The sequence below is a fragment of the Brachyistius frenatus genome, unplaced genomic scaffold, assembly GCF_029030835.1.
Source record: "Brachyistius frenatus isolate BFR_SWC_R1_liver_20210118 unplaced genomic scaffold, ASM2903083v1 Contig_386, whole genome shotgun sequence".
In the NCBI taxonomy this organism is placed as follows: Eukaryota; Metazoa; Chordata; class Actinopteri; family Embiotocidae; genus Brachyistius; species Brachyistius frenatus.
In genome coordinates, this window is record NW_027210985.1 from 71,137 (window position 1) to 94,955 (window position 23,819).

Here is a 23,819-nt window from a genome sequence, read left to right on the forward strand (position 1 = left end):
GACCATTGACTTCAGCTGTTAAAAAAAATAAAATTGGACACAGTTAATGTAAATACAACATTCACAGTAAACTGCTGTTTATTGTAGAAAAAAAAGACATGGACATCTCAAATGTTTTCATATACCTGATTCTGTGTTTGCAATCGGGTATGCATACTGTATATGATTCTTTCAGTCAATTGATATTGATCTAAAATGACTTCATGAAGTGCATAAGTAAAAGATAAACAAACAAACAAAAACATTGCCCTTCTTTTACTTACTTACTGTGTACACTTAGCTGTGTAATTTACAAGATTACTATTTCTGACTTTTCAACAGGTTAACAAATGAGCATATCTTGTGTTGAAAAGAATACACACTGTTGTTTGTAGTTTACTGTAGTGATGAACATGGGTGATGGAAACACACTTAATTCACTTCAAACAACACGTGACTGTGTGCTCTGTTTATACATTTATAATAAAAAGTTATCAACAATTATAGATACAATGCCTATAAAAAGTATTCACCCCCCTTGGATGTTTCGCCCTTTTGTTGCTTTTATACATGAAATCATGGTCAATATAATTGAGCAATTATTTGCAAAAAAAAGCTTCTTTCATCTTTTGAAAACATATTTTTACAAACTAATGTCAATAAATTAAAAATATATAGTGTAAAATAAGTGTTTGCATAAATATTCAACTCATTTAAAGTGACTGACCTAATTCAACAGAGGTCCAGGGAGTTGATGCCAGCAGTGTCACAATTAGTGAAATGGAGATCACCTGAGTGCAGTTGATGTGTGTCAAGTGATTGTAGTGTAAAAACACCTGTGTCTGGGAGGTCCAGTCTCTGGTTCATCAGTATTCCTGCTACAATTGCAACAAGAAGACAAAAGAACACTCCAAGCAACTCAGAGAAAAGATCATTGAAAAGTGTAAGTCAGGACATGGCTACAAAAAGATTTCCAACTCACTGGACATCCCACAGAGCTCAGTTAAATCATCATTAAGAAATGGAAGGAGTATGGCACTTGTTTAAATCTGCCTGGAGCTATCCATCCTCACAAATTAAGTGACCGGGCAACTGATGAGGGAGGCCACCAAACACCTACGACCACTCTGAAGGAGTTAAAAGCTTCAGTGGCTCAGATGGGAGAAACTGTACATACAACAACTGTTGCTCGGGTTCTTCACCAGTCAAAGCTGTATGGGAGATGGAAAAGAAAAAGCCACTGTTGAAAAAAGCTCATGAAATCTTGCCTGGAATTTACCCAAAGGCATGTGGGAGACTCCAAGGTCAATTGGAAGAAGGTTCTTTGGTCTGATGACACAAAAATTAAGCTTTTTGGCCTTCAGACTAGATGCTATGTTTGGCGAACACCAAACACTGTATATCACCACAAACACACCATCTCCACCGTGAAGCATGGTGGTGGCAGCATCATGCTCTGAAGATGCTTCTCAGCAGCAGGCCCTTGAAAGCTTGTGAAGGTAGAGGGAAACATGAATGCAGAAAAATATCGCCAAATCCTGGAGGATAATCTGACTCAGTCTGCAAAAGAACTACGACTTGGGTGAAGATTTATTTTCCAGCAAGACAATAACCCCAATCATAGAGCAAAAGCTACACAGAAATGGTTCAAAGACAACAAGGTGAATGTTCTGGAGTGGCCAAGTCAAAGCCCAGATCCCAATCCAATCGAGAATTTGTGGCTGGACTTGAGAAGAGCTGTTCACGCACGATCCCCGAGCAACCTGACAGAGCTTGCTGTTTTGCAAAAAAATATCAGTGTCCAGATGTGCCAGCCTGATTGAGACATATCCACACGGACTCAGTGCTGTGACTGCAGCCAAAGGTGCATCTACTAAATACTGACCTGAAAGGGGTGAATATTTATGCAATCATTTACTTTACCTTATATATTTTTAATTAATTGACATTATTTTGTAAAAATCTGTTTTCACTTTGATATTAAAGAGTTTTTTTGTTTTTTTTGCAAATTCTTGTCAAAAAAGCCAAATTATATTGACCATGATTTCATGTATAAAAGCAACAAAAGGGTGGAACATCCAAGGGGGGTGACTACTTTTTACAGGCATTGTATGAAAATGGATAATTTACTGGGGTTCTGTTTCAGATTTCAAATAGACACCAGAGGCCTCTCCATTGGATGGACTCCATGAGTCCATAGGAAGATGGATGAAATACAAATTCATGGGAAAATGGAACACAGACAGTTAGAATAAAACAAGGTCAGTAGACTGCAGACTACATGTTGGTTTCCCATAAAGGCCAGGACATAGTTGACCTCTGACCTGAAGCCTCTGAAATTCATCTTGTAAATTATTTTTATCCAAAACCCAGTCACTGGCGAAAAAGTCTCCAGGGCCAGAGGCACAAATATATACTGGGCTAAATGCCAAACAGCACATCTCTAAATAAACATGGACTCCAATGTCAGAGAAAATGGGCACTTGTTATCTGCAGTAATACCGATCTTGAAGGTTCTGTCTGTTCAGATGACATACAAACATATTTTTTCACTTGGCTCTTATTTTATCTGTTAAGGAAATCTCTTCTTTGGATACATTTTCTAAAGCAGACATTTTAAAATCTGAGCATGTAAAATCCAAACATGATCGTAAGAACTACATTGTTTTTTTCTTTTTTTTTCTTTGTTAGCTTTTTTCACAATGATGCGGAGGATGAAACTTTTAGTTCTCCTTGTTTTTAGGATAACAGCTATAAGATCATTTTTGGGGCCACTGTTAGGATGAAAATAAACTTGAGATTTCAACAAAAAAATAACCTAAACAACAACAAACTTTTACATTGGTACACTTAAGAACTTTCTTCTTTTAATTTAAATTTTTACTTTATTGCTGTTTTTATTTAAACTTAGGAAGCCCTAAGCATCACTGTTCATAGATTTTTAAATGTTTATTACAAGTCTTCCCTTCCCCAAAAGAATTAAGTTTTGTGGTTTCTTTTTTTTTTTTTTTTTTTTTTAATCTATCTAGAGTGCGTTTGAAGACAGTTTGTTTTGTCATAGGATATAGTGTTATCATGTGTAGTCAGAAAGTTATACAGGCTTTAAACAAAACCAAAGTATGGAATAATTACTATTGCCCTGTCTTATCAGTTATTTTAGTCAATATAATGGCATTCTACTCAAACTATTAAAATTAAACCAAGGTTGTGAATTTTTCAAAATAGACATAATTTAACACCTTATAACTTCTGGAATATGCTTTTAGTCTTTTAGCAGAGATAATGGCCCTTTTGATAGTAGTAATGGAGTTAGAGATTAAATATACATGAAATGTGAAATTGTGAATAAATACTTTTGAGTATCATATTTCACCTGCAACTAATCCAGCTCATATTACGTACAACCATGCTGCTCATTTCACAGGTATGACAAACATGTTTTCATGAGTCTCTAAAGTCAAATGAGTGGGAACAAAAAAGTATATATCAGTGAGGAGTTCTACTGTAGTCATCCATTTACATTATCTTTCTTTTATCTGTTGTAAAAGCTTTTCAAATACTCCATTGAAATATATATAATAATCTTTTTACATTTGACAGCTTTAAGGACAGCAGATTTGAACTCTTTGGAAGCTTCATCACTCTGCAGTTTGAGAGCTTATGTCACACCAACCATTTACTGTTCAGTTATCAGTAGTCTGTAGCTTTACTTCCCATCTTTGCTTCTGGATATTCCTGGAAGGCATCCATTTTATATTAAACATGCTCACATGATGGAATGACATGAGCAGAAAAAAAAACAGTGTGAATAACAAGATTGATATTTGTTAATATGTATCAATGTCACAATTCCAGTGAACTAAAATGGTGGGCTGGGGTAGTGGCAGCTGCCAGTGGAAATATCTAGTGGAAAGACCCATGTTCAGTCTCTGATATCAGTTTCTGAAGCTCAGTTACTACTTGTGCTGTTTTAAGCCACTGAGAGGTTATGTCTTTATTACTGCACTTCTTCTGATAAAGCACCTGCACGGTGGATCTGTGGAGGGCAAGGACCGTAAAGGTTCTGCTCTCCTGTAAAAGCTCATTGCTTTGCTGCCACTGAATTTCAAATTAGGAGAAAGGAGGAGGAGGAAAATTGGAAGAAAAAGACTGTTGAAAAGACCCTACCAAGTTTAAACCAAGTGACAACACATTGTAGTTGCCAAAAGCAGCGCCAGTATAGAATAATGTCAGACATGATGACAAAAACTTGATTGAAATTCAATGATACGTTTCCATTGGTGCAGCTGCCCATCCAGCAGTTGCTGTTTCATTTGTATTCGGCCTGTTGATCTTGATTCAGAGGGATCAATAGATGTGATTAGAGGTTGTTAGCCATTAGCACCTTAATACATCAATAAATAATGACTGTTACTAAATCAATAAAGTAATCACAAGTCAAAGACATAAATGGGGTGAGTCCTTTGGAAAATCAATCCAACACCTTAAGCTTAACTAATTGTTCAGCCAGCCAATTGATCAGATAATCACACATTAAGCAGGAAAAGCCACCCGACATTGTTAATTCTTTGGTCTATAAGAAGGCCAAAAGGATGATGGGCACCAATTTGACAACTCAGTTATTGCTATATCTTTATGTCCTTACACTAACAGTGAACAGTCCTTCTGTTCAGCATTTTAGCCATTGTACATGCTTTTGACAAATGTATGAAGTCGACAACTAAAGATGAGGCAAACTAAAGCAAGTGGGTATACTAAATATTTTGTTCCAGCAATGCAGTAGAAGCCCTACATCAACAGAACCATCACCATTGATGATAACTTTTGGCTTTCTATAATCATTACTAATTAAAGGATTTGCAGACAATCTTCAAAAGGAATTTTGTATAGTTTTTCACTGCTATGTATTTTTACAAGTAGCCATTTGTTTCCATTAATTTCTGTATGACATGAAAACTTGAAACATCCTCTATGAGAGTGAACATCAGGTATTAATGCTGTATATAGAAGACTTGACATTCACATAAATTACTGGTCAAGTTTTAGGAGTCCAGCATTGCTATATACTAGCAGCATGGCCCTAAGGATGCTAATGCTGGTTTGTCAAATTTTCTTAATTTAGTTAATTGGCCCATCACTTTGGTCCACACAACAGTATAAAAAAAAAAGAAAGAATTACAATACCAAGGTTCTTCAACAATATTTCCTAATGACTTTGGAAATCCTCTTTGCTGTAGTGCCACCATGACGATGATATTTGTGGTTTTGGATGGAAAATCTAGAAATGAATGGGATGGTTGGACCCTATTTACTCTATTTAGTGTGCTTAGTGTACTGTTGCAACCTAGTATCATGGCAAAGCATAAAATTGACACACCAGTCCAAAGCGTGGCTATTTCATGTTTTGCTGTGATACCGGGTTGACTGGTAAGGCTGATGGGACCATGATGAATATAGCTACTACTTAGTCATAAATCAATGTATCGCAGAAATTACCTTTTTAAAACCAGTGACGGCGCTAGATGAAGTCTGAGGAGCACATTAGTTATTAAGGCTCATCCTGAGGGGAACATGGATGTGCTTACTAATAATTACATGCCAAACCATTAAATAGTTGTCAAGATATTTCAATCAAAACCACAAATGTGATCCTAATGAGGGCTCTGAAGGAAAAGTCAGGGCATCGAAAAGTCATAAGGATTCATCATCTGGAAACCATAGATGTCTGTACAAACTTTGTGTAAATTGAATCATACAAGTAAATGTAGAGAAATTTCAAGGTATAAGTGAAAACTTTGACCTATTAGTGAATGCAGATGAAAGGTCACGGGACACCAAAATACCATTTGGATTCAGTGTACGGCCATTATGCATATATTCCAAAGGTCATTGCAACCCATGAAACAATTGTCAAGCTCATGGTGGTGCTAGCAGTAAAGTTGAGGGAGTCATCACAGTCTGAAGGATTTACCATTTTGTATCCATGAGTTGAGCATCAACTTAAATATTTTAGTCTGGATCACAGAAGTGGGCTCACTGACATGGCATGGCTAAATAAACAAACATGCTATCCATGGTGAATAGGCTACTTTGGGCTAAATCTGATGATTTACACAACCAGTGAGGCCAGTCACCCTGAAACATCTTCACTGCTCTTATTAAATGATTAATGGTGAGTTCATAATTATCTTATTCTATTAGTACTACTTTGCCTTTCCTTTAGTCCACAGAGTGGTGTCACTCTTCGCTTTCTTTGGATTATCACAGGATGTCTTGAAGTTTTCACGATCTTGAGACTTAAACCTCTCAGTCCTGTTGCGACTGAGTGTGCACCACCTTCTCCACCTCATCTTCCATCCTTTCTGCTCCTTCCACCTGCATAACCTTGCAGTCTGTAATATCCTCCATCTCCATCATGTCATCCTTCTCTTGACTCAGTGCGGTCCTAGCCTCTAGTCCAGATGTCTCTCCAATTGGACTCTTAGGTTGTCCACCGCGTGAGTCAGAAACATTTGCTCCCTGATCAAAAACTGGACTAATTCCCCTTTTCTCTGTTTCAACCCCAAGTTCAAAAGTCTCTCCTTTCTGACTTTTTATTGAAACAGAAAATTTCACTTCCTCCACCATCGTCACAACAGAGAACTCTCTCTTGCTGTCGGGGCTGGCTTTAACAATGGTCACATTACTTACTGCGCTCCCCTGAGGTGAGGAAGGAGACTGTGGGCTGGTAGGTGACAAAGGGAAACTACTCAGTCTGTCTTTAAAAAGTGGATCAGTGGGAGAGAAATCTCCTGCAGCAACTGGTGAAAGTTGAGCTGTTTTGAGAATTCCAGTTCTCTTTATTTCTGTCTTTTCTTCAATCTTTGGGGTTGTGTCTCCTTCTAGCTCTTGTTCCTTTGGAAATAATGAGCTTGAAACTATGACCCCTTTGATTGTCACCCTTTCTGACTTCAAAATAAGATGAGGTGAACTTGTAAATGACAGGTTTTTCTCAGCTGGAGAGGAAGAAGGGGTTTGTGGTGATACTGACATGGATTCTAGTTTGGGCCTGGCATTAAGACCAGGTGAGGGAGACCGGGTTTGCAGTGGACTAACACTTTGTCCAAAGGATGAAGATGAAAATGGTGCAGTTTCTCGGTTCAGTGGGAGTTTTGGGCTTGGCGTGAGGGCAGGCGAAAAGGCCTCTGATTCCATATTTCTTGAGCTTAGTTTGGGGCTTGGTGTTATCGCCATGGAAGAGGTGGGAGATTTTAATGAAGACACTGAAGATGTTGTCCTGATTGGGAAAGAAGATGGAGGGGATGAACCTAAGCTTATTAAAGCTAGGTTAGCACCAAAACCTGGTTCTAGATCTGGGCTGGAGCTTGGGTCAGGGGGACTTTGGGTAACTGCAAAAGCTGGGCTAGAAAAAGGTTCAGGCTGACTGGTAGGGATGACAGGAGTGAAACCTGGAATGGATCCTGCCATGGGGGTGATAGGTGTAGAGGTTTGTAGTGGAAGGGTATCGTACATCTCTTCAGCTTTGAACACTTTATCTTCAACATCTCCTCGTTTCTTCGATGGAATAGGAAGGGAACTGGGAGCAGAAGCTGCTATACTCCTCCTAGAGCCAACCTCAGGACCAGAGCGAGAGTTGTAGGCCTGTTTTTTAGACAGGGAAGAAGGAGAATTCACAGAGCCTGATATTTTAGTCTCACGTTGAGGTGAAGCAGGCTTGGTTTCATGTTTGGAACCTGGTTTAGTAGAATCAACTCCAACTGCCTGCACCGGTTCCTCCAGTACCACAGGTTGCTGTTGAATAGTAAATTTGATCCCTCCAGTCTCCTTACCGGTGCTTTCCCCTACCTTAATACCGACAGGGTCACTGCTCCGCCTGAGCCCAAATATGGTCACACTCTTCCTTCGTTTCCCCACACTTGCAGCCACCCCATTGGCACTTTCTGAATGTGGTGGGACTTCCTTAAACATGCTTCTCAGGTTGTACCCGCTCTCCTTTTGCTCCTCGCTGTCCTGGGATTGATCCAACTGGTCCCCTGAAATGGCCAATGGATTAGGTCCTCCATGAAGCTTCTTATCAGTGTGTGTCACCCGGAACCTGAGGGGAGAGTGATACACTGCTTATGCATCCGGTCTTTATTTCTCATTTGCTGACATTGCAACTCTATCCTTGTGCATTGTGCAAAATGGCCTCGTTCTGCATTGTTACCTGCCAACAGAGAAGACAGTCTGCTCTCCAGGTCGTTGCTTGGAGCGGGGGGTTCTGCTTTGTCTGCGGCCCTTTTTGGATCGAACTTGGGCACAGAGGTGGCAGGAGTTGTGGTCTGTGCCTGAGTGGACTGTGTGGTGATGGGGAGGAATACCTCCGATGGACTCCTTACGCAACCTAGACATCAACATTAGCAAGTTTTTAAAATTAGATTTAACTGTGTTTTTGTACAGTGTGCAAGTCTAACCTTAAGTATGTCATACCCTGTTAACCTGCCATTTCGATAGTAATAAACATAATGAAAATAGCAACTACACCTACGACAACCATACACTGATGAGCCAAAACATTGTGACTACCGCTGCCTAGTGTGTTGTTGGTTCCTCACATGGAGCAAAAACAGCACCGCCCTGCCAAAGAAACCTCTGAATGTGTCCTGTGCTATCTGGCACTAAACAGACAGCAGCAGATCCTCTAACTTCTGTATGTTTTGAAGTGGAGCTGCCGCAGATCAGACCATGTCATAGCACATCTCAAACAACCTGACTCCAGTTCACGGTTCGTTGGTCCTCGGACCACTGCTGGTACTTACTACTGCTGACCCGGAGCGTCCCACAAGCCTTGTCCTTTCAGACAGAATCTGATCCAGTCATCTGGCCACTAAAGGTCTTTACACCTGCTCATTTTTCTGACATTATCCAACAGAACCAACTCTTCACTTTCTGTAATATTCAAGGCCTTGAAATATGGCATTGTTATGAGATGATCAACATTATTATCTATGTTAAAATTACTTTGAGTGTTGAAAATATCTTTTTTTGCTATGCTAAATAATGACAATATTTACAAAATTGTTTGATTAAATTGGGAATATTACTTTAAAGACGTCATGATTTTGGTGTGAAGATGTACTAAAAATTAAAATTGTCCATCCTTGCTGCAATTTGGATGATCAATTATGCAAGTCAGCAGTAGCTGGTTTTAAAATGATTATGTTTTATAGTGAAATATGTGAAATATCGACTTAGGGTGTTTTCACATATTTTCCTCTTTAAACGAGCCACATCATTTCTTGTTTAGTGGACCAAAAAGTGGCCCAACAGAAAAGAGACTCAATCTTTTCAGCATTCCCATTTTTTAAGTTTATGACAGACAGTATTAACTGAAAGATTCCTGTCAAGATTCAAAATGAAACCCTGTTTATTTGTGACATCAACATGCAGTTATCAGTTCATTTAGACTTAGCTGAATGAACTTACCTGGGGTCATGGCGCACACACACTTTGTGGTTTCCCAACATCTCATTGAAGGCTTCCATATTTGCTGGAGACGAGAAAAACCCAAATTACAGAAATCCAACACTTGTTACATGGAATGTTTGACACATGCTAATCTACTCTGATAAGGCACACAAAAAAGGGCTATACGTGTAGGAAATGTGTCATTTATGTTTTTTTGGCATTTAAATTGTCCAAGCAAGGGATTTTGAATATGATATCATCAGATTTCATTCCAATTGATTTTCATTAGCTGTATCAACCCTCAAGATAGCACATCAGAATAGAGATGATGAAATGGCAGACAGTAAAATACAATTTAATAAAATAAACCACATTAAAATAGATTCAGCTTCATAAACTTGAACTTTAAAGTGAACTAATTAAACCTCAGTTTAGCAGAACTCGATCCAAAAAAACTTTTAGTAGTTGTTATATTTGTCACCTTCATTTTCAATGATGCATTTGAGGATCTGCTCCACTGTGTCCTGGTTGTCTTCATCCTCATCTGAAACACATTAAAAAAAATTTTTTTTAAAAATCAAACCCATATGTTTTAGGTATTGCAATACTTCTGGGCCAAATGCCACACAATACCCATACTTTGCATCTGTCTAAGAGTTATGTGAGGCAACTGGACTTGCTAGAGGTTCTTGATTGCAACACTACTATTGCAATAAAAAAACTCACATGTGACTTTGATGACTCTCAAAGTAATAACGACCCCAGAGATTAAAAACCTGAGATCCCAACCATTCAGTTAGAACTGAAGAATCCCTTTAAGTGGGTGCTGCACAGTTAAACGTCTTCCAGTTCCAGTCAAGCAAGTCCAGTTATCGTTAGATAAAATTTAGATATACATGACCTACATATACATTACCTGGATGACTGAGAGTCTTTACAGACATACTGTATGTAGCCTAAACTACTTTAGAATTAGCGAGTTCACCTTTTTTTTACCAAAGAAAAATGTTGTGATACATCTGAGTCAATGCAAAGGAGGTAAAAGGAATTTAATTTGTGGTGCTCACAACATTTCGAAAAACAAATTTTTCTTGGTAGAGTGTCCATCAGGATAATCATCAAAGCAATATTTCATAGGGACTATTTCTCTAAACGTCATACAGACAACTAAAAGATTAAATGCAGACAGAAAAACGTTGCTGACATTTTTGGTAAAGAAACGGTGTATTTGAGTTTTTCAATTTGTTTAAACGACTATAAGAAATAATTTCTTCAGATGCACACAGGGTGTAGTGTAGAGCAAGCAATAGATTTTGTAAATAGTTATCAAGCCTTTCAGCGCAACCCGTCTTGCTTTGTTTTGTCTCTTTAGTTCTGTATGCAAGTGTCTGTTTACATGTGTGTGATTGGCCATATATGAGCAAAGACAGTTTTCTGTATCAAAGTGAGAGTATACTTGAGTAAGTTTATGTGTATGAGTGCTTGTGATAAACACTCCAAGGAAGAGGACGTGTTATTGAGTGTTTGTGTATTTCTGACGGAGCAAGGTCAATGAAGGATGGAAAGAAAGAGGAAAAAACATATGAGCAGATTCCAAACCCCATTCTGTCTCTGCTCCTCCTCACCAGCATCACAATAATGTATATCATTTCTATCAGCTGTTCTTATGATGTGACTTAAAATTTAAACTTGATTCTTCACATTGTTTTGTTATTGTAAGGCTGCACTATTGAATATGTTTATTGTAATTTTTTGTGTGCCTATTTTAGCTAATTGTTTTGATATTCATGGTAATTGGGCTCTTATCATTTTCATTTCCACAGCATAGAACTGTTTTCAGTGAAGAGTTCTGATAAATCCATTGTGCTCTACCTTACCAGCACTTACCAGCTGATATAAGTTTAGCGATTAGCTGGTGAACATAGTGGAGTATTTAACAGCTAAATAGCTAGCAGCTAAAAATGTTCTCAGGAGTTGGGGGAACCAAAACAAAGCTAAAAGAAGAACTGAACATTAATCAGCAGGACACAATGTTTACTCCAAAATAATTTAATGTTGCTCTGCTGGCTCGTACTCTGAGACCACTAAATAGAGCTCTTTAATCAAAAAAGTTGATTCCCTTTAATTGACCTCCTTGTATATTCTATATTTCTTTTCAACTCACCATCTGCATGTCCTTCAAGCTTCTCCTCCTCCTCCTCCTCCTCCTCCTCTTTATCATCCATGTCTGCAGTTCGGCAGCGGTAGCCCTTTTTCTTCAGCAGGTGGCAGATGAGAAAACCCAGTAGTCCGGTGAGAAAGAATAGGAAGACCACCAGAAAGATCGTGTAGGACGGGGTATGTTCCTCCATCCCCGGGTCTTCTAATTCAGTCATAATGTGGCTTTAACCTGAGATCAAGACACAATTTATGACTCTGGGGTTCTTCAAGAGCCTACAACATACTATAAGGGCTGAATGGTAAATGGTCTGTACTTGTATAGTGCTTTATCACCTTTCGGTCTCAAAGCGCTTTAACATAGTTTTCCATTCACGAGACAGATCACCAAGCAAGGTGCTGCCATCAGGAGCACATTCACACACCATCGGAGCAACTTAGGGTTCAGTGTCTTGCTCAAGGACACTTAGGCATGTGGACAGGAGGAGCTGGGGATCAAACCACCAACCTTCTGATTAGTGTTCAACCCAGTCTACCGACTGAGCCACAGCCTCCCGCAAAATAAAAATCAGGTTAAGGTAAAGAAAATGATGAGACTAAAGAAGAATAGAGAAAAGAAAGTAGCATGCTGATTTTGTAACTGCCTCGTCAATATCTGTTAAAATGTTCTTTGGTTGAAAAAAGTGAGAATGACAGGCAGAATATGCAGCTAATGCCACCCACGCATCACCAAGATCTCTAACCAAATGGGGTGTATACTGACAGAGAAATAACCAGTGTTTCTGACGAGCTGTGAGGGTCACAGGGCTTTTTTCAAGGCTATAACGTGGTGTGAGAGGGTTTTAAAAGAATGATGGAAAGAGAAGTCATAGCTGCTTAACTATACAGTAACATCTTCAATGCCAAGTCAAGAGACACACAGAGAGTAAAAAAAAAAAAAGCAAACATACAGGCTTTGTGGTTGATTCAAATCATCTTCAATCTTTGTGTTGCAGACAGGCAAACTTCAAAAGTACACCTAGAGGAAACAGAGAAAGGCATGAAGAGGTCTCAGTCAGATTATCAGACTCTCCCTTAAAAAGTCTGACAAGACAATAAAATATAGATCAATAAAGAGAAGGTATTTGAACACGTCTTCATGATAGATCTTCCAAAAACATTCCAGGATTATATGTATAAAATAAAACTATAAATTTTCAACTGCAACAAAGACATGGGTATGTTGGCAGGACTTTAGATTTTAAATTGCTTTTACATTACAGTTGAACATGAACAATACATTTTTAGATTGACTCATTCCAGTCAATGAGAGTTGATAACTTTTTTAAGAGTAGGCTATGCATTGCAAAAGAGTTTCCATGACTTACATTGTAGAGTAGAGCTGGAACAAACTGTATAAAGACGTTCCCATTAAATAACCAAAATGAACCAACAGAGAAAAGGTTGCATCTGTCACACCTAATTCCTTTTCACTTTTTATTTGATGTACTTTTTAGTTATTTGTCATTTGTTTGCAATAATAACCTTTATGAATGCTCCCTTCAATAATTACATTTATATTTATTTCTACCCCATTTATCTGTTTACTTTTTCCAAAGTCACTTAGAATTTCTCCTAAAAATGTACATGAGCAAAACAGCAAAAAATACTATGTTTATTTTTGTCTGTTAGCCGTGAAATTAATATTTCTTACCAGTTTCCTGCCTGTCAACAGTGGACACATCCAAACATGGGAAATTAGATTGATTGAATTTGAAATGTGTGTTGGATAAGACGCTAAAACCAGCAGACAAGGTTTGTCCCTCCAGTGTGGGGTGCCCTTAGCCACACCTCTTCTGTCTAATCTCCAGAGAAAGATGGATGCAGACGGACAGTGTGTGAGACAGAAAAGAGCATACAAGGAAACCTCATGCTTTTTTAACTATGACATTTTTTTTTTAAAAGGCTTTTATATTGAATAACACTGTATTCAGTGTACATGAAATATGAAGAAACATATACGCAAACATGCGTAAGCACACAGTGTAGAGTATCGGTTAACAAAACCGCTTATCAGTGTTGGCCTCCAGCTGGCTTATCGGCATGCCATAACGCCCCTCAGCGCGCGCACACACACACACACACACACACACACACACACACACACACACACACACACACACACACACACACACACACACACACTTATCAGCACTTGCTCCCTCTGAAATGTTTTGTGTGGTTAAGCAGTGATACCACACATCATTAGCACCCACCACTTCATCATTAGCATCCTCAAAATAGCTTATTTTTTATTTAATTTTTTGTGAGTTCAAATAAACATGTGGGAATAATTCATAGTGTAAATCAGTATAATTATTATTTATGAACGTGAATAAAATGAAATGATCTGCTCCCTTCATACACTGAATGCAGAGTTGAGTGTGATACACACAAACATTTGTGTGTACAATTTTCTCATGGAGCGCTTTTATTCATTTCCCTCTGGTAATATTCGATGGTCAGAACATGTTAATAATTTGCCTTATTCTTTCCGCACACTTAACTTGCATTTCAAAAGTCTTTGCAATTTTAAACCGCCGTCATGGACTCATGCACTTGCAAACTGGCCAAACACCAAATTGCTATCAAAAGACCACAGGTGACTTCCTTTTTACAGCAACAATGGAAGCCAACATGGTGCAAGAGGAAAAGGCATGTGTAAGGTGAAAATTATGGGTCCGAGCACAAACCACTGTGAAACCTCATTGACGTGAATTTTTTTTTTCTATCTGATAAACATGATTTAAATCAGCCTAGTGTCCCCTGAACACCTCACATGCAAGCTCCGATAACCCCCGCTGATACAATTTACCAATGTTCCCTAAATGCCTTACATGAAAGCTGTTGACACTACAGTTGGCCAATGTTTTCTAAAGGTCTTACATGCTATCAGTATCAGCAACACAGCTGAAAGCTCACGAGACATGTATGGCCGAAAAAATAGTTGAAAAGAGTAAAATAAGGTGTCCATGTTATTTTCTTCCCTAAGTTGCAATCTAGTATTATTTCTGTTATCTGTTCCCAATAGAGGCTACAAATGGTAGTGCTGTGGCTCAAGTGTTCTTTAAAACAAAAACATGTTAATGTGGACGCAGCCGAGGTATTGAAATGTGGCACCAAATGACAAAGCATTTTTTGCTAGTAGATACTTCTAAAGGAGTTTGGTCACTGCCATAAAGTATCAAAGTTCTGTATCAAGCCCTGATACAGCCACACTGAAGGACTGCTTACTCAAATAGTGTCCTCTGTGTAAGCAATAGAAGAGAATTGAAAGAATATCCTGTGATTCAGGGAGGCTGAACAGCAGACAGTAGCAGAGTAATACCTGCAAACTGAAAACTTGTGTGCTTGCGAATTGTAACACATAGCAATCATTCTCTGATTCATTGCTTTATTTTTTTAGAGGAGCAACCTGGTTAAGTGTTGTATGCAGTATGGCTGCAGCACTGTCAAAAAGTTACCTGACTTTTGCGGGAGTAAAGTTAAGGTAGCTGCGCTCCATTGTATTGGGACATGGTATTGGAGTAAATGATAACGGAATCCATCCAGAGCATTCAGGACAACTGCTTTTTTTGTGGGGTTTTTTGTTTTGTTTTGTACATATTGTTGACTACGCTTAAAATTTGAGATTTCTCTTTGCTGCATATAACATCCAATTCAATACCTGACTTTACAGTGAATAAAGCATTACTTCATTTATTTGATCATTTATCTTCTGTAGATTTTCTGTGGACAGTGTGACCTTCGCCTACTCTTGATTGTATTGTTGTAACCTTGTTTGCTAAAGTTTCAGTGTCGACCCATTTTTCACATCCGTCCTGAAAGAGTGATCCCTCCTCAGCTTGTCCTTCTTTCGTCCATTTGTACCAGTCAAAGGGTTTGAGTGGGAATTTTTCTTGATAAGAATTGAAGGCTGTCAAGTCCTTTGAGGCAAATTTGTGATTTGTGACATTAGGTTATAAGAATACAATTTATTTGACTTGACATCATATTCATATTAAAAATGCTCCTTGTCATTTACAACTCAGAGGAGTCTGATGTTTACAATGTCCAATACATGTAACCTTCACACGCGTTAAACATGCAGTGGTGTGTGATGCATTAAAGTAACCCTGTCAATGACAGAAAACAACATTTCCTGTTTTCTCTGAGACAATAAAGGTTCGCTTAGTAGCTTAGTTTCCACACAGTGCTGTGTAATATTTCATACCACGCATAAGAATCGCTGGCTCATGGGCTACCTTTAACGTCTATAAGTTCCTACACACACTCAGCGAGCGAGTGAGAAAGCAGGAGAGATATTGATTTATACTTTTTTTGCACAGAAGTTACCGACACAACACCACCAAAAAACCCTGATTAGTCTACCTCATATTTTTTAAAGGCAAGCCAACAGGCCTGAAAGGCAACACAATAATAGTAACAATAATGTAATCAGCAATTAAGTTTCTAATAGTATTTCTGTCTGTATTTGATGAGTCATCCAATCTCCTGCCCACCCATCAGTGTAGCGCTACACTACATGATGCAGCTGCTGCTACTACTGGGATATCTGTTGCTGCTGTTCTTGCCAACATATTTTTAGTACAGCAGGGACCAAAAATAATGTGTCAACATAACTGTATTATAAAAACTTGCTTCATGAACAATTACTTCAATTCATGTTTGCTACTGTTTGTTTTAATTTGACTTTTGACAACAATTATTATTTGTTCATTATTTTAACCTGCAGTGTACGACAGGGTTTCCAGAGTATAATAAACCTCTTCACAATGCTCTGGTGTCTAATAAGCCTTCACATGCATTGATTTGTTAACTAAACTGGACATCCAGATATAATTTTCCCACCAGCATTGACAACAACACAGCCACTTCCTGTGTCATTTAAAAAGCATAGTAACAGCAATACGCTGTGTAGTATCAACTGACTAGTCCCCCTCCACGAACACAACAAAAATTAATTTGTAAGTCATAGATCCGAAGCATTCTCAAAGAACTATTTACTCACAATGCACCTCTGACATGTGTTTTTTTTACTGCAGGATTTGCTTTGCATGACAATCACAAACCTGCAAGAGATATGGAAAATATCACATCATATTCTACCCAATTGATGCCCATGGATGCGAATGTACAGATTAAAGATTCAGATGCAGCAGTAAAACAGATCCGATGCTGGGAGGGAGGTATCCGACGCATGCCGGCACTCCCTCCCAGCTTAAAGAGACAAAGTGCTGAGAGGCGCACAGAGATGACTCAGCATCGTCATGACTTTGACAGAATTGCCTTCCCGTGTGGTATGCATCACTGCTTGCTCCTTTACGACAGCGGTGTGCTGCTCAGCATACAGTCTCATAAAAGGATAATGACAATGAGAGATACAGTGAGGGGGGAGAGGGAGGAGGGGGGTGTACGTGGTGTATGACGTATGGTCACGGTAAGGTGTACGACAAAGAACTGTGACATCACTGTGATCAATAATAGTATGCATGCGTCATGATGGGGAGGGGTGAGGTTTGGAGATGGGGTAGTGTGTGTGTGTGTGTGTGTGTGTGTGTGTGTGTGTGTGTGTGTGTGTGTGTGTGTGTGTGTGTGTGTGTGTGTGTGTGTGTGTGTGTGTGTGTGTGTGTGTGTGTGTGTGTGTAGGGAGGGTGGGGGTGTTCTTATTAGACCATTCTATTTGTACGTTTAGTTGAAAAGATCCTTGAAAATCTAACACCCACCTTCTGACACCATAATCTCTGACACCTTTGTGTCAGAGATTGTAAAAAACTATAAACAGTGTGACTATTAATAGCGAGTGACTGACTTTACATGGATTCTGACTCAACAGTGTGTGAGCAAGCTGTAAGTAGGTATAAAAAGTATTATCTACATATTTTGGTCTGTGAATGTTTTTTTTTTTTGTTTGTTTCTAACTGAATCAGTGACTCCCTAATATGAAAGGATGGCTAATGCTGATCGCAGAAAGAATGAAAAGCCGACTGTGCAACTTCTCACGTTTGGGCGGCACGGTGGTTCAGTGGTTAGCATTGTCGCCTCACAGCAAAAAGGTTCCGGGTTCAAATCTGATCCTGGGCCTTTCTGTGTGGAGTTTGCATGTTCTCCCTGTGTTCTCTCCGGGTTCTCCGGCTTCCTCCCATCACCCAAAAACATGCACCTCAGGTTGGTTGGCGCCGCGGTCGTGGCAGCCTGTTGCAGCAGCTCCCCCTCGGGATGCTGCTGTAGCGAAATAATTTCCCTTCGTGGATTAATAGAGTACAACATTTTTTAAAAAAAAAATCACATTGTGGGGACTATAATGTCTTTTAAGGACGAGCAAGTATTACATTTTAGGATAAAGAATAGGCTTAAGGTTATAGTGAGGGTAGGTTTGGGTCAAGATAGGGTTAGGTAAGTAGCAGTTGTGGTTGGTCGGGGTAAGTTTCCAGAAAATGAATGTAAGTCTGTGTTCTCTGAAGTGATAGAGACATGAATGTATCTTTCCTGTTGTTGTTACTGAGTGTAAAAAGCCAAAGCAGTGCTAAATTATATAAAACCATCAGCCCAAATACTCACAAACCTGCTATTTAAAACAAATCAAAGGAAGCATAGCCCATGACTGAAAGTTCAACATTAAGCAAAACCAGACAGATATTTTTCATGTCACCTCTTGAATCTGAATTCTTCTTGAATGTTTCAGTTTGTCACAAGTTATTTAACTGCAACAAATGATAATGAATCAAAGTAATGATAGTATCCTCTGAAAGCAACGCTTCACAGCTCACTTGCTCTTCCAAGTGTCCTGATGTTGGAGGACAATAAAACCACAATGAGACTGAGTTCCCGTTCTGCCACCATTACTGCAGCAGCAGAGCAACTCAACACATTTTCAGTGACGTTGAAAGCAACGTTTAGGTTGATATTACGCAGCTGTTCCCTCTCTGACAGGCAAAGGACATCTGTCTGTATGTGAGAGTTATTCAGTGGAAAAGCCCGCGTCAAAAATTGGTTCTCACACTGACTTTGTGAAAAAAAAAAAAAAAAAAAACGTGCATATAGTTATTACATATAGTAATAACGTGTTTCCTACCAACCTCCGTGGTCATTACTGTGTGTTGTTTGAAATAACATTAATTAAGTTACAAGTGACACAGAGAATGAGAAGTGGCATATGCCAATTTCTACAGTGGTGTGCCGCTGCTCTCAGATGGTAGCCCATTTTGCTTCTACATTTCCTTTCAGGTAGGACTTGATGCTGTTAGGCTGCTCTTGGTTAAATTACTGTTGCATACTGACGTGCAATTAATGGTGACGCAATCCCCTTCGATAGGGAGAAAAGGTGAATGAACTACAAAATAGTAATCATTAAATGTTGACCAGAATAGAATAGATTCAGAATTTCCACCTTTAATAGACATCTAGTTTCACAGGGATATGAGACTGATCTATAGTGTTAGACCAGTTGCTCCATGGGAACACTCAGCGGCACCAAGTGACACAAAGGAGGAAAACGTGGCTCATAATTTGTGGTTTCCTGGTTATATTGTGGAGCAAACAATGAAAAGGAAAAGAGTTTTTGAGGCTGTAGTAATCTGTGGTTTTAACTTTGGAGGCTTTTTTTCCCCCAAATCAGCTTTTCTTATTATTTTTGGGATATTCTTGATATTCCCAATGATTAATTAAGGACACGTACGTTTTCTGTTGCAAAGTCAGCAGATTGTTTGTTCAGTGAGACATGTATTATGCAAAGTCCTGAACTCGTACAGCTTCAGTGAGTTTAAAACTCACGTATTGCAGCTCATTTTGTTCACAACGACTCAGTTCTTCGTGGCAGATATTCAATTCAACTGAAATTAATTTTACCTCCATAGCGCCAGATCACAACACCAGTCATCTCAAAGCACTTAACATAGTAAAATCCACAGCATTTGTCAGCAGCATATTCATGCAACCAATCTCACATTCTACCACATCTCAGAGGTGTTGGACTTTATTCAGACCTGGGGACTGCAGGAGCCACAAAAGTCCACAGAACAAACCTGTCCTCCAAAAAATGACCCCATTTTTTGTGTGCAAGCATCTTGTTACAGCCCACAGTTACGTTTCAAAGGTAAGCGATATCTAGCAGTCGTATAAATAACAATAATTTGGTGTCCCAGAGATGTATTGCATTTCAGATGGTGTCTATAGAATGAAAGTTTTTCATGTTGGGAGGAGGCAGAACAGATAAACTGTCAGCAGATTTGGGTGCAGCACACCAATGTTCACTTCTCGTTTCCAAAATCAAATCAGGGCAGTTTTTTGATACCGAGTTTACTGTTGCAATGACGCTGATTTAGTAGACACTCCTGTGGGATATATTTAAGGGTTGGAACATGGTATGGTTGTAGAAATTGGAGGAGTTATTGTGACATGTTCATGAAACAAGCTTGAGACAAGTTTTTGTTAAGTCATGGTTTATAATGAGCAGGTGTTGAAAGATGGTAAACAGTGACCATAAAAGGATGCAAACAGTCAACAACAACCTTCCAGTGTACGTGTGTATGTTTGTGATTAGTCATATAAACAAACTCCTTTTACACAAATGCACAATTATATCTGGATTGGGAAAACCTGGGTTGACTTATCAAGTTGGTAATAACCACTACCTTGTGACTGCTGGTAGAACAACTGTATTTGTTCGGCTTAGTTAAGCCAGATGACGGAAAGTCGTATCCTGCTTCATAGTGGTGGCATCAGGCTACATTTTTCTGGTTCACTCTGGTCCAGTTGCAGAGATTCAGTGCCAAATTCAGCCTCCGATTTTTGCTCCTGACTGACAGGAGTGGAACCCGACGTGGTCTTCTGCTGTTGTAGCACAGCTGCCTCCAGGTTGGTTGTTATATTCTGAGCTGCTTTTCTGTTCAGCACAGGTGTAAAGAGTGGTGATTTGAGTCAGTGTAGCCTTTCTGACAGCTCCAAACAAGCCTGGCCTTCTCCTCTGACCTCTCTTAACTGCCACTCACTGGATGTATTTTGTTTCAGAAATACTCAAACCAGCCCATCTGAAACTATAGCAACCACGTAACAGTCAAACTTACTGAGAACACTTTTTTTTTTTTTTAATCCATTTTGATGATTGATATGAACATCAACTGAAGCTCATGACCTGTATTTGAATAATTTTTTGCTGGACTGCTGCCACATGATTGGCTGATTAAATTGCTGTTTGAATAAGCGGCTGTACAAGTGTCCCTAATAAAGCGCTCTGTCAGTGTACAGCTGCTATGTTTGGACACGTCTTTATTTTTACATGGGCAGTTTGGTATGGAGGGGTTGTTCCTACAGCCCTTCTGTAAACATTAAAAACTTCTGATCACTTCTAAGTCTAAAGGGACCCCATACCACACACACACACACACACACACACACACACACACACACACACACACACACACACACACACACACACACACACACACACACACACACACACACACACACACACACACACAACACCCCAGCCTCCAAAAAAGAAAGAAAGAAACAAATGTTTTTTGATAGGTTGTTTGAATTGGCATTCATGTAGCCTGCTCTACATCATCAACAATAGCATGACTGCCATCTGATAAATATTTGACTAACTTCCTGTGTGAAGGCAGGGAACTCTCTGACTGCGGTCCTCCTCCAGCAGAAAAGGAGTAAGTGCTCTCCTACATTTCAGGACAGCTGAATGTTTCATCATGATAACTGTAATATCCATAGTCTTATTCAAAGGTGATTAAAGACCCACTTGACTGGTTTGACACTCCTGATCATCCACCACACGTACTAGCTCTGATCAATTTGCTGTTTGCACTGAAGGAGGGATTGATTCAAGGGCATCGCCCTCCCACTAAACATTATGGTAGTAGTATCATCGCACACAGGAAACTTGTTTGAGCTACTGCCCTTCAAAAACCACCTACACCTACACCTACAAAGCTCTGTGATTTATTTTTAATTCGGTTAACAAAGAATCCATTAATCCGTGTTTTCAAATTCTATTTATCTTGCGTTTACGCAGTTTGCAACTGCCCATGATGCGTGTGTTAAATTTCTGAAGTAGATTTTATATCGACGTCAGAAATATTAGTGGATCCAACCAAGCCGAATTTACTATTTGACACAACCTTTTCTAAAATGACTTGGGTTGTGTTTGATTCAATAAGCGTTACCTCCTGACAAGACAGAAAGACATTCGAGCGCGACAATTCTGAATGGAGTTTGGCGTGTCCTTTTTCATGCATGACACAAGACGGTGCGTTTCAGATCTGAGGTCTACACCAACACCCACTATAGCGCTGATTCATCATCCACTTCACCATCATTCTCATCATTGCACACACACAGCAATCACCTAAAGGACAACAGTATCTGCTCAACAGCAACCATAGTGAGACCTTAACGCTCACCTGAAGGTTAAATACTTAATGAGACGGTAGCCTATGTTTACACGGCTGGTCCCCAGGCACCGCAAAACAGAGACATCTATGCAGGATAGCGTACTCACCTTCAGTCAGGCAGGGATACAGTCCTCTCCATGTTCTATGGTCCTGCTGGTGGGAGGCTGTCCCATGACTGCAGCCGTGTCCTCTGGCCGGAGCGGGAGGATGCGGCTGTGTGTCTGCTGAGGAGAGCAGAATGACAGGAAGTTGTGAGACATCTGCGTGTGCTCCATAGACTACTCCAGCTCCAGGATGGAATTTAACCTGTGTATCCACAGAGATTCAGCTCAGCTGCAGGCAGCTTAAACTCCACTGAGTGCCAGTCTTTTTTTTTTTTTGTATTAATAGATTTCACCCTTTGCCCTTACAGGCTACTGTGTGAAGGCCTACGACACAAAAATGAGATAGATTATTTTCCATATGGTGTAAGGATACTCCAGTTTGATTGACTTAATTGATTTCAAATAGCCAGAGCTTTGTTGAACCACTTGAAAGAAATACAATTACAAAAAGAACATACGTTAATTGGTGAAAAATTTAGGAAAACTTTAATTGTAACTGATAAGATAACTATTAGTGGTTGAAATCAGTTGATAACAAGTTCAAACAGTATCCCTACAGGGATAGTTTTACAGCTCAATACTCATTAATGTAGCTATTTTTTTTTTTTTTTTTTGCAGGTTCAGTGATTGAATTCAATTTACTTCAATCCAGTATGTACTGTATATATATATATATATATATATATATATATATATATGAATATATATATATACAGTATATTGAACCAAATCACAACACAAGACACAACACAAATGCTTGCTGATGTGGGAATTGTTAAATTATCAGGGGACATCCCTGATAATTTAACAATTCCCACATCAGCAAGCATTTGGTGACAGTGATGACCGGAAGAACAAAACTAGGCTCAGAGGTGGGTGTACATCCTCCTTACGCGGCTGGGATGAGGAGCCAGCGGAAATAAACACGAGACATCATTTAGATCAGAAACATGCAGCTCTGGAGCCAGAGATACCTGCAAAAAGTTAGTCTGAAGGGAGAGAGAAGAAACAGAAAAACTATGGGGAAAGAAGCCACAAAGATAATGAGATGCAGTGGTGGGATATAAATGCACAGAGAGTGAAAGAGAGAGAAGTTGAGGAGAGGTGCTCAGCATCATGGAAGTTCCCTCAGTCGCCTCAGTCTACACCAGCTAACGAATAGTTCAGGGTGATCGAGACAGCCCTAAATATAAACATCATCAAAAAGGAACGTTTTAAGCCTAATCGTATAGCTATAGAGGGTGTCTGCGTCCCAAACCCAAACTGGGAGCTAGTTCCACAGGAGTTTTGGAAACTTTTTTTCAGCATCACTCTGACAAAGTTTGGACAATATTGTGTAGGTGAAAGAAAGCAGTCTTAGTAGTGCTTACTAAATAATGAAAATAAGTTTAAGGCACATATCAGTATTTACAATTTGCTTTACAGGGCAGTTGTAAAATAAAATAATAAATGTACATTTTACCATTATTATAGAATTTGTGACATTGAGTGCCTAAGGACAGTGGGTAAACAAATCATTAGATCAGGTCGCTATCAGAGGATCTTGTGAAGAGCTTGTCTGTCGGCACTCCTTCGTATTCTATTATAAGGTTTTCTAGTCTACTTTGTCCTTAATAAACCATTTTTCATACTTTCATGTATAGCCTACTGGAACCCCTGAAATGACTAATTTTGTCTAAAACGA

General features: G+C 39.2%; 1 protein-coding gene across 2 annotated transcripts; it reads right to left on the reverse strand.

Moving 5' to 3' along the window:
* Nucleotides 1-2,898: 2,898 nt before the first annotated feature.
* rell2 (RELT like 2) lies at nt 2,899-22,294 on the reverse strand. 2 transcript variants are annotated; one of them, XM_069724626.1, is made up of 7 exons: nt 22,139-22,294; nt 12,534-12,601; nt 11,591-11,815; nt 9,908-9,970; nt 9,445-9,508; nt 8,186-8,362; nt 2,899-8,074 (listed from the first exon to the last, which is right to left on the reverse strand). In XM_069724626.1, exons 3-7 carry the CDS (start codon nt 11,799-11,801, stop codon nt 6,286-6,288), a joined length of 2,304 nt encoding a protein of 767 aa, XP_069580727.1. In that variant the 5' UTR covers nt 11,802-11,815; nt 12,534-12,601; nt 22,139-22,294; the 3' UTR covers nt 2,899-6,285. The 2 variants fall into 2 exon arrangements, with proteins under 2 accessions (XP_069580727.1, XP_069580728.1); XM_069724627.1 differs by lacking the exon at nt 22,139-22,294 and adding an exon at nt 13,277-13,337.
* Nucleotides 22,295-23,819: the final 1,525 nt, after the last annotated feature.

Bases quoted from the DNA above. Each gene is read 5' to 3' on its own strand.
- rell2 (XM_069724626.1), bottom strand. From the start codon at position 11,801: ATGACTGAATTAGAAGACCCGGGGATGGAGGAACATACCCCGTCCTAC. The intron at 9,509-9,907 runs GTGACAAATATA...TCTCGTCTCCAG, and splicing joins ATGCATCATTGAAAATGAAG to CAAATATGGAAGCCTTCAAT. The intron at 8,075-8,185 runs GTAACAATGCAG...CTCTCCCCTCAG, and splicing joins ACTGTCTTCTCTGTTGGCAG to GTTCCGGGTGACACACACTG.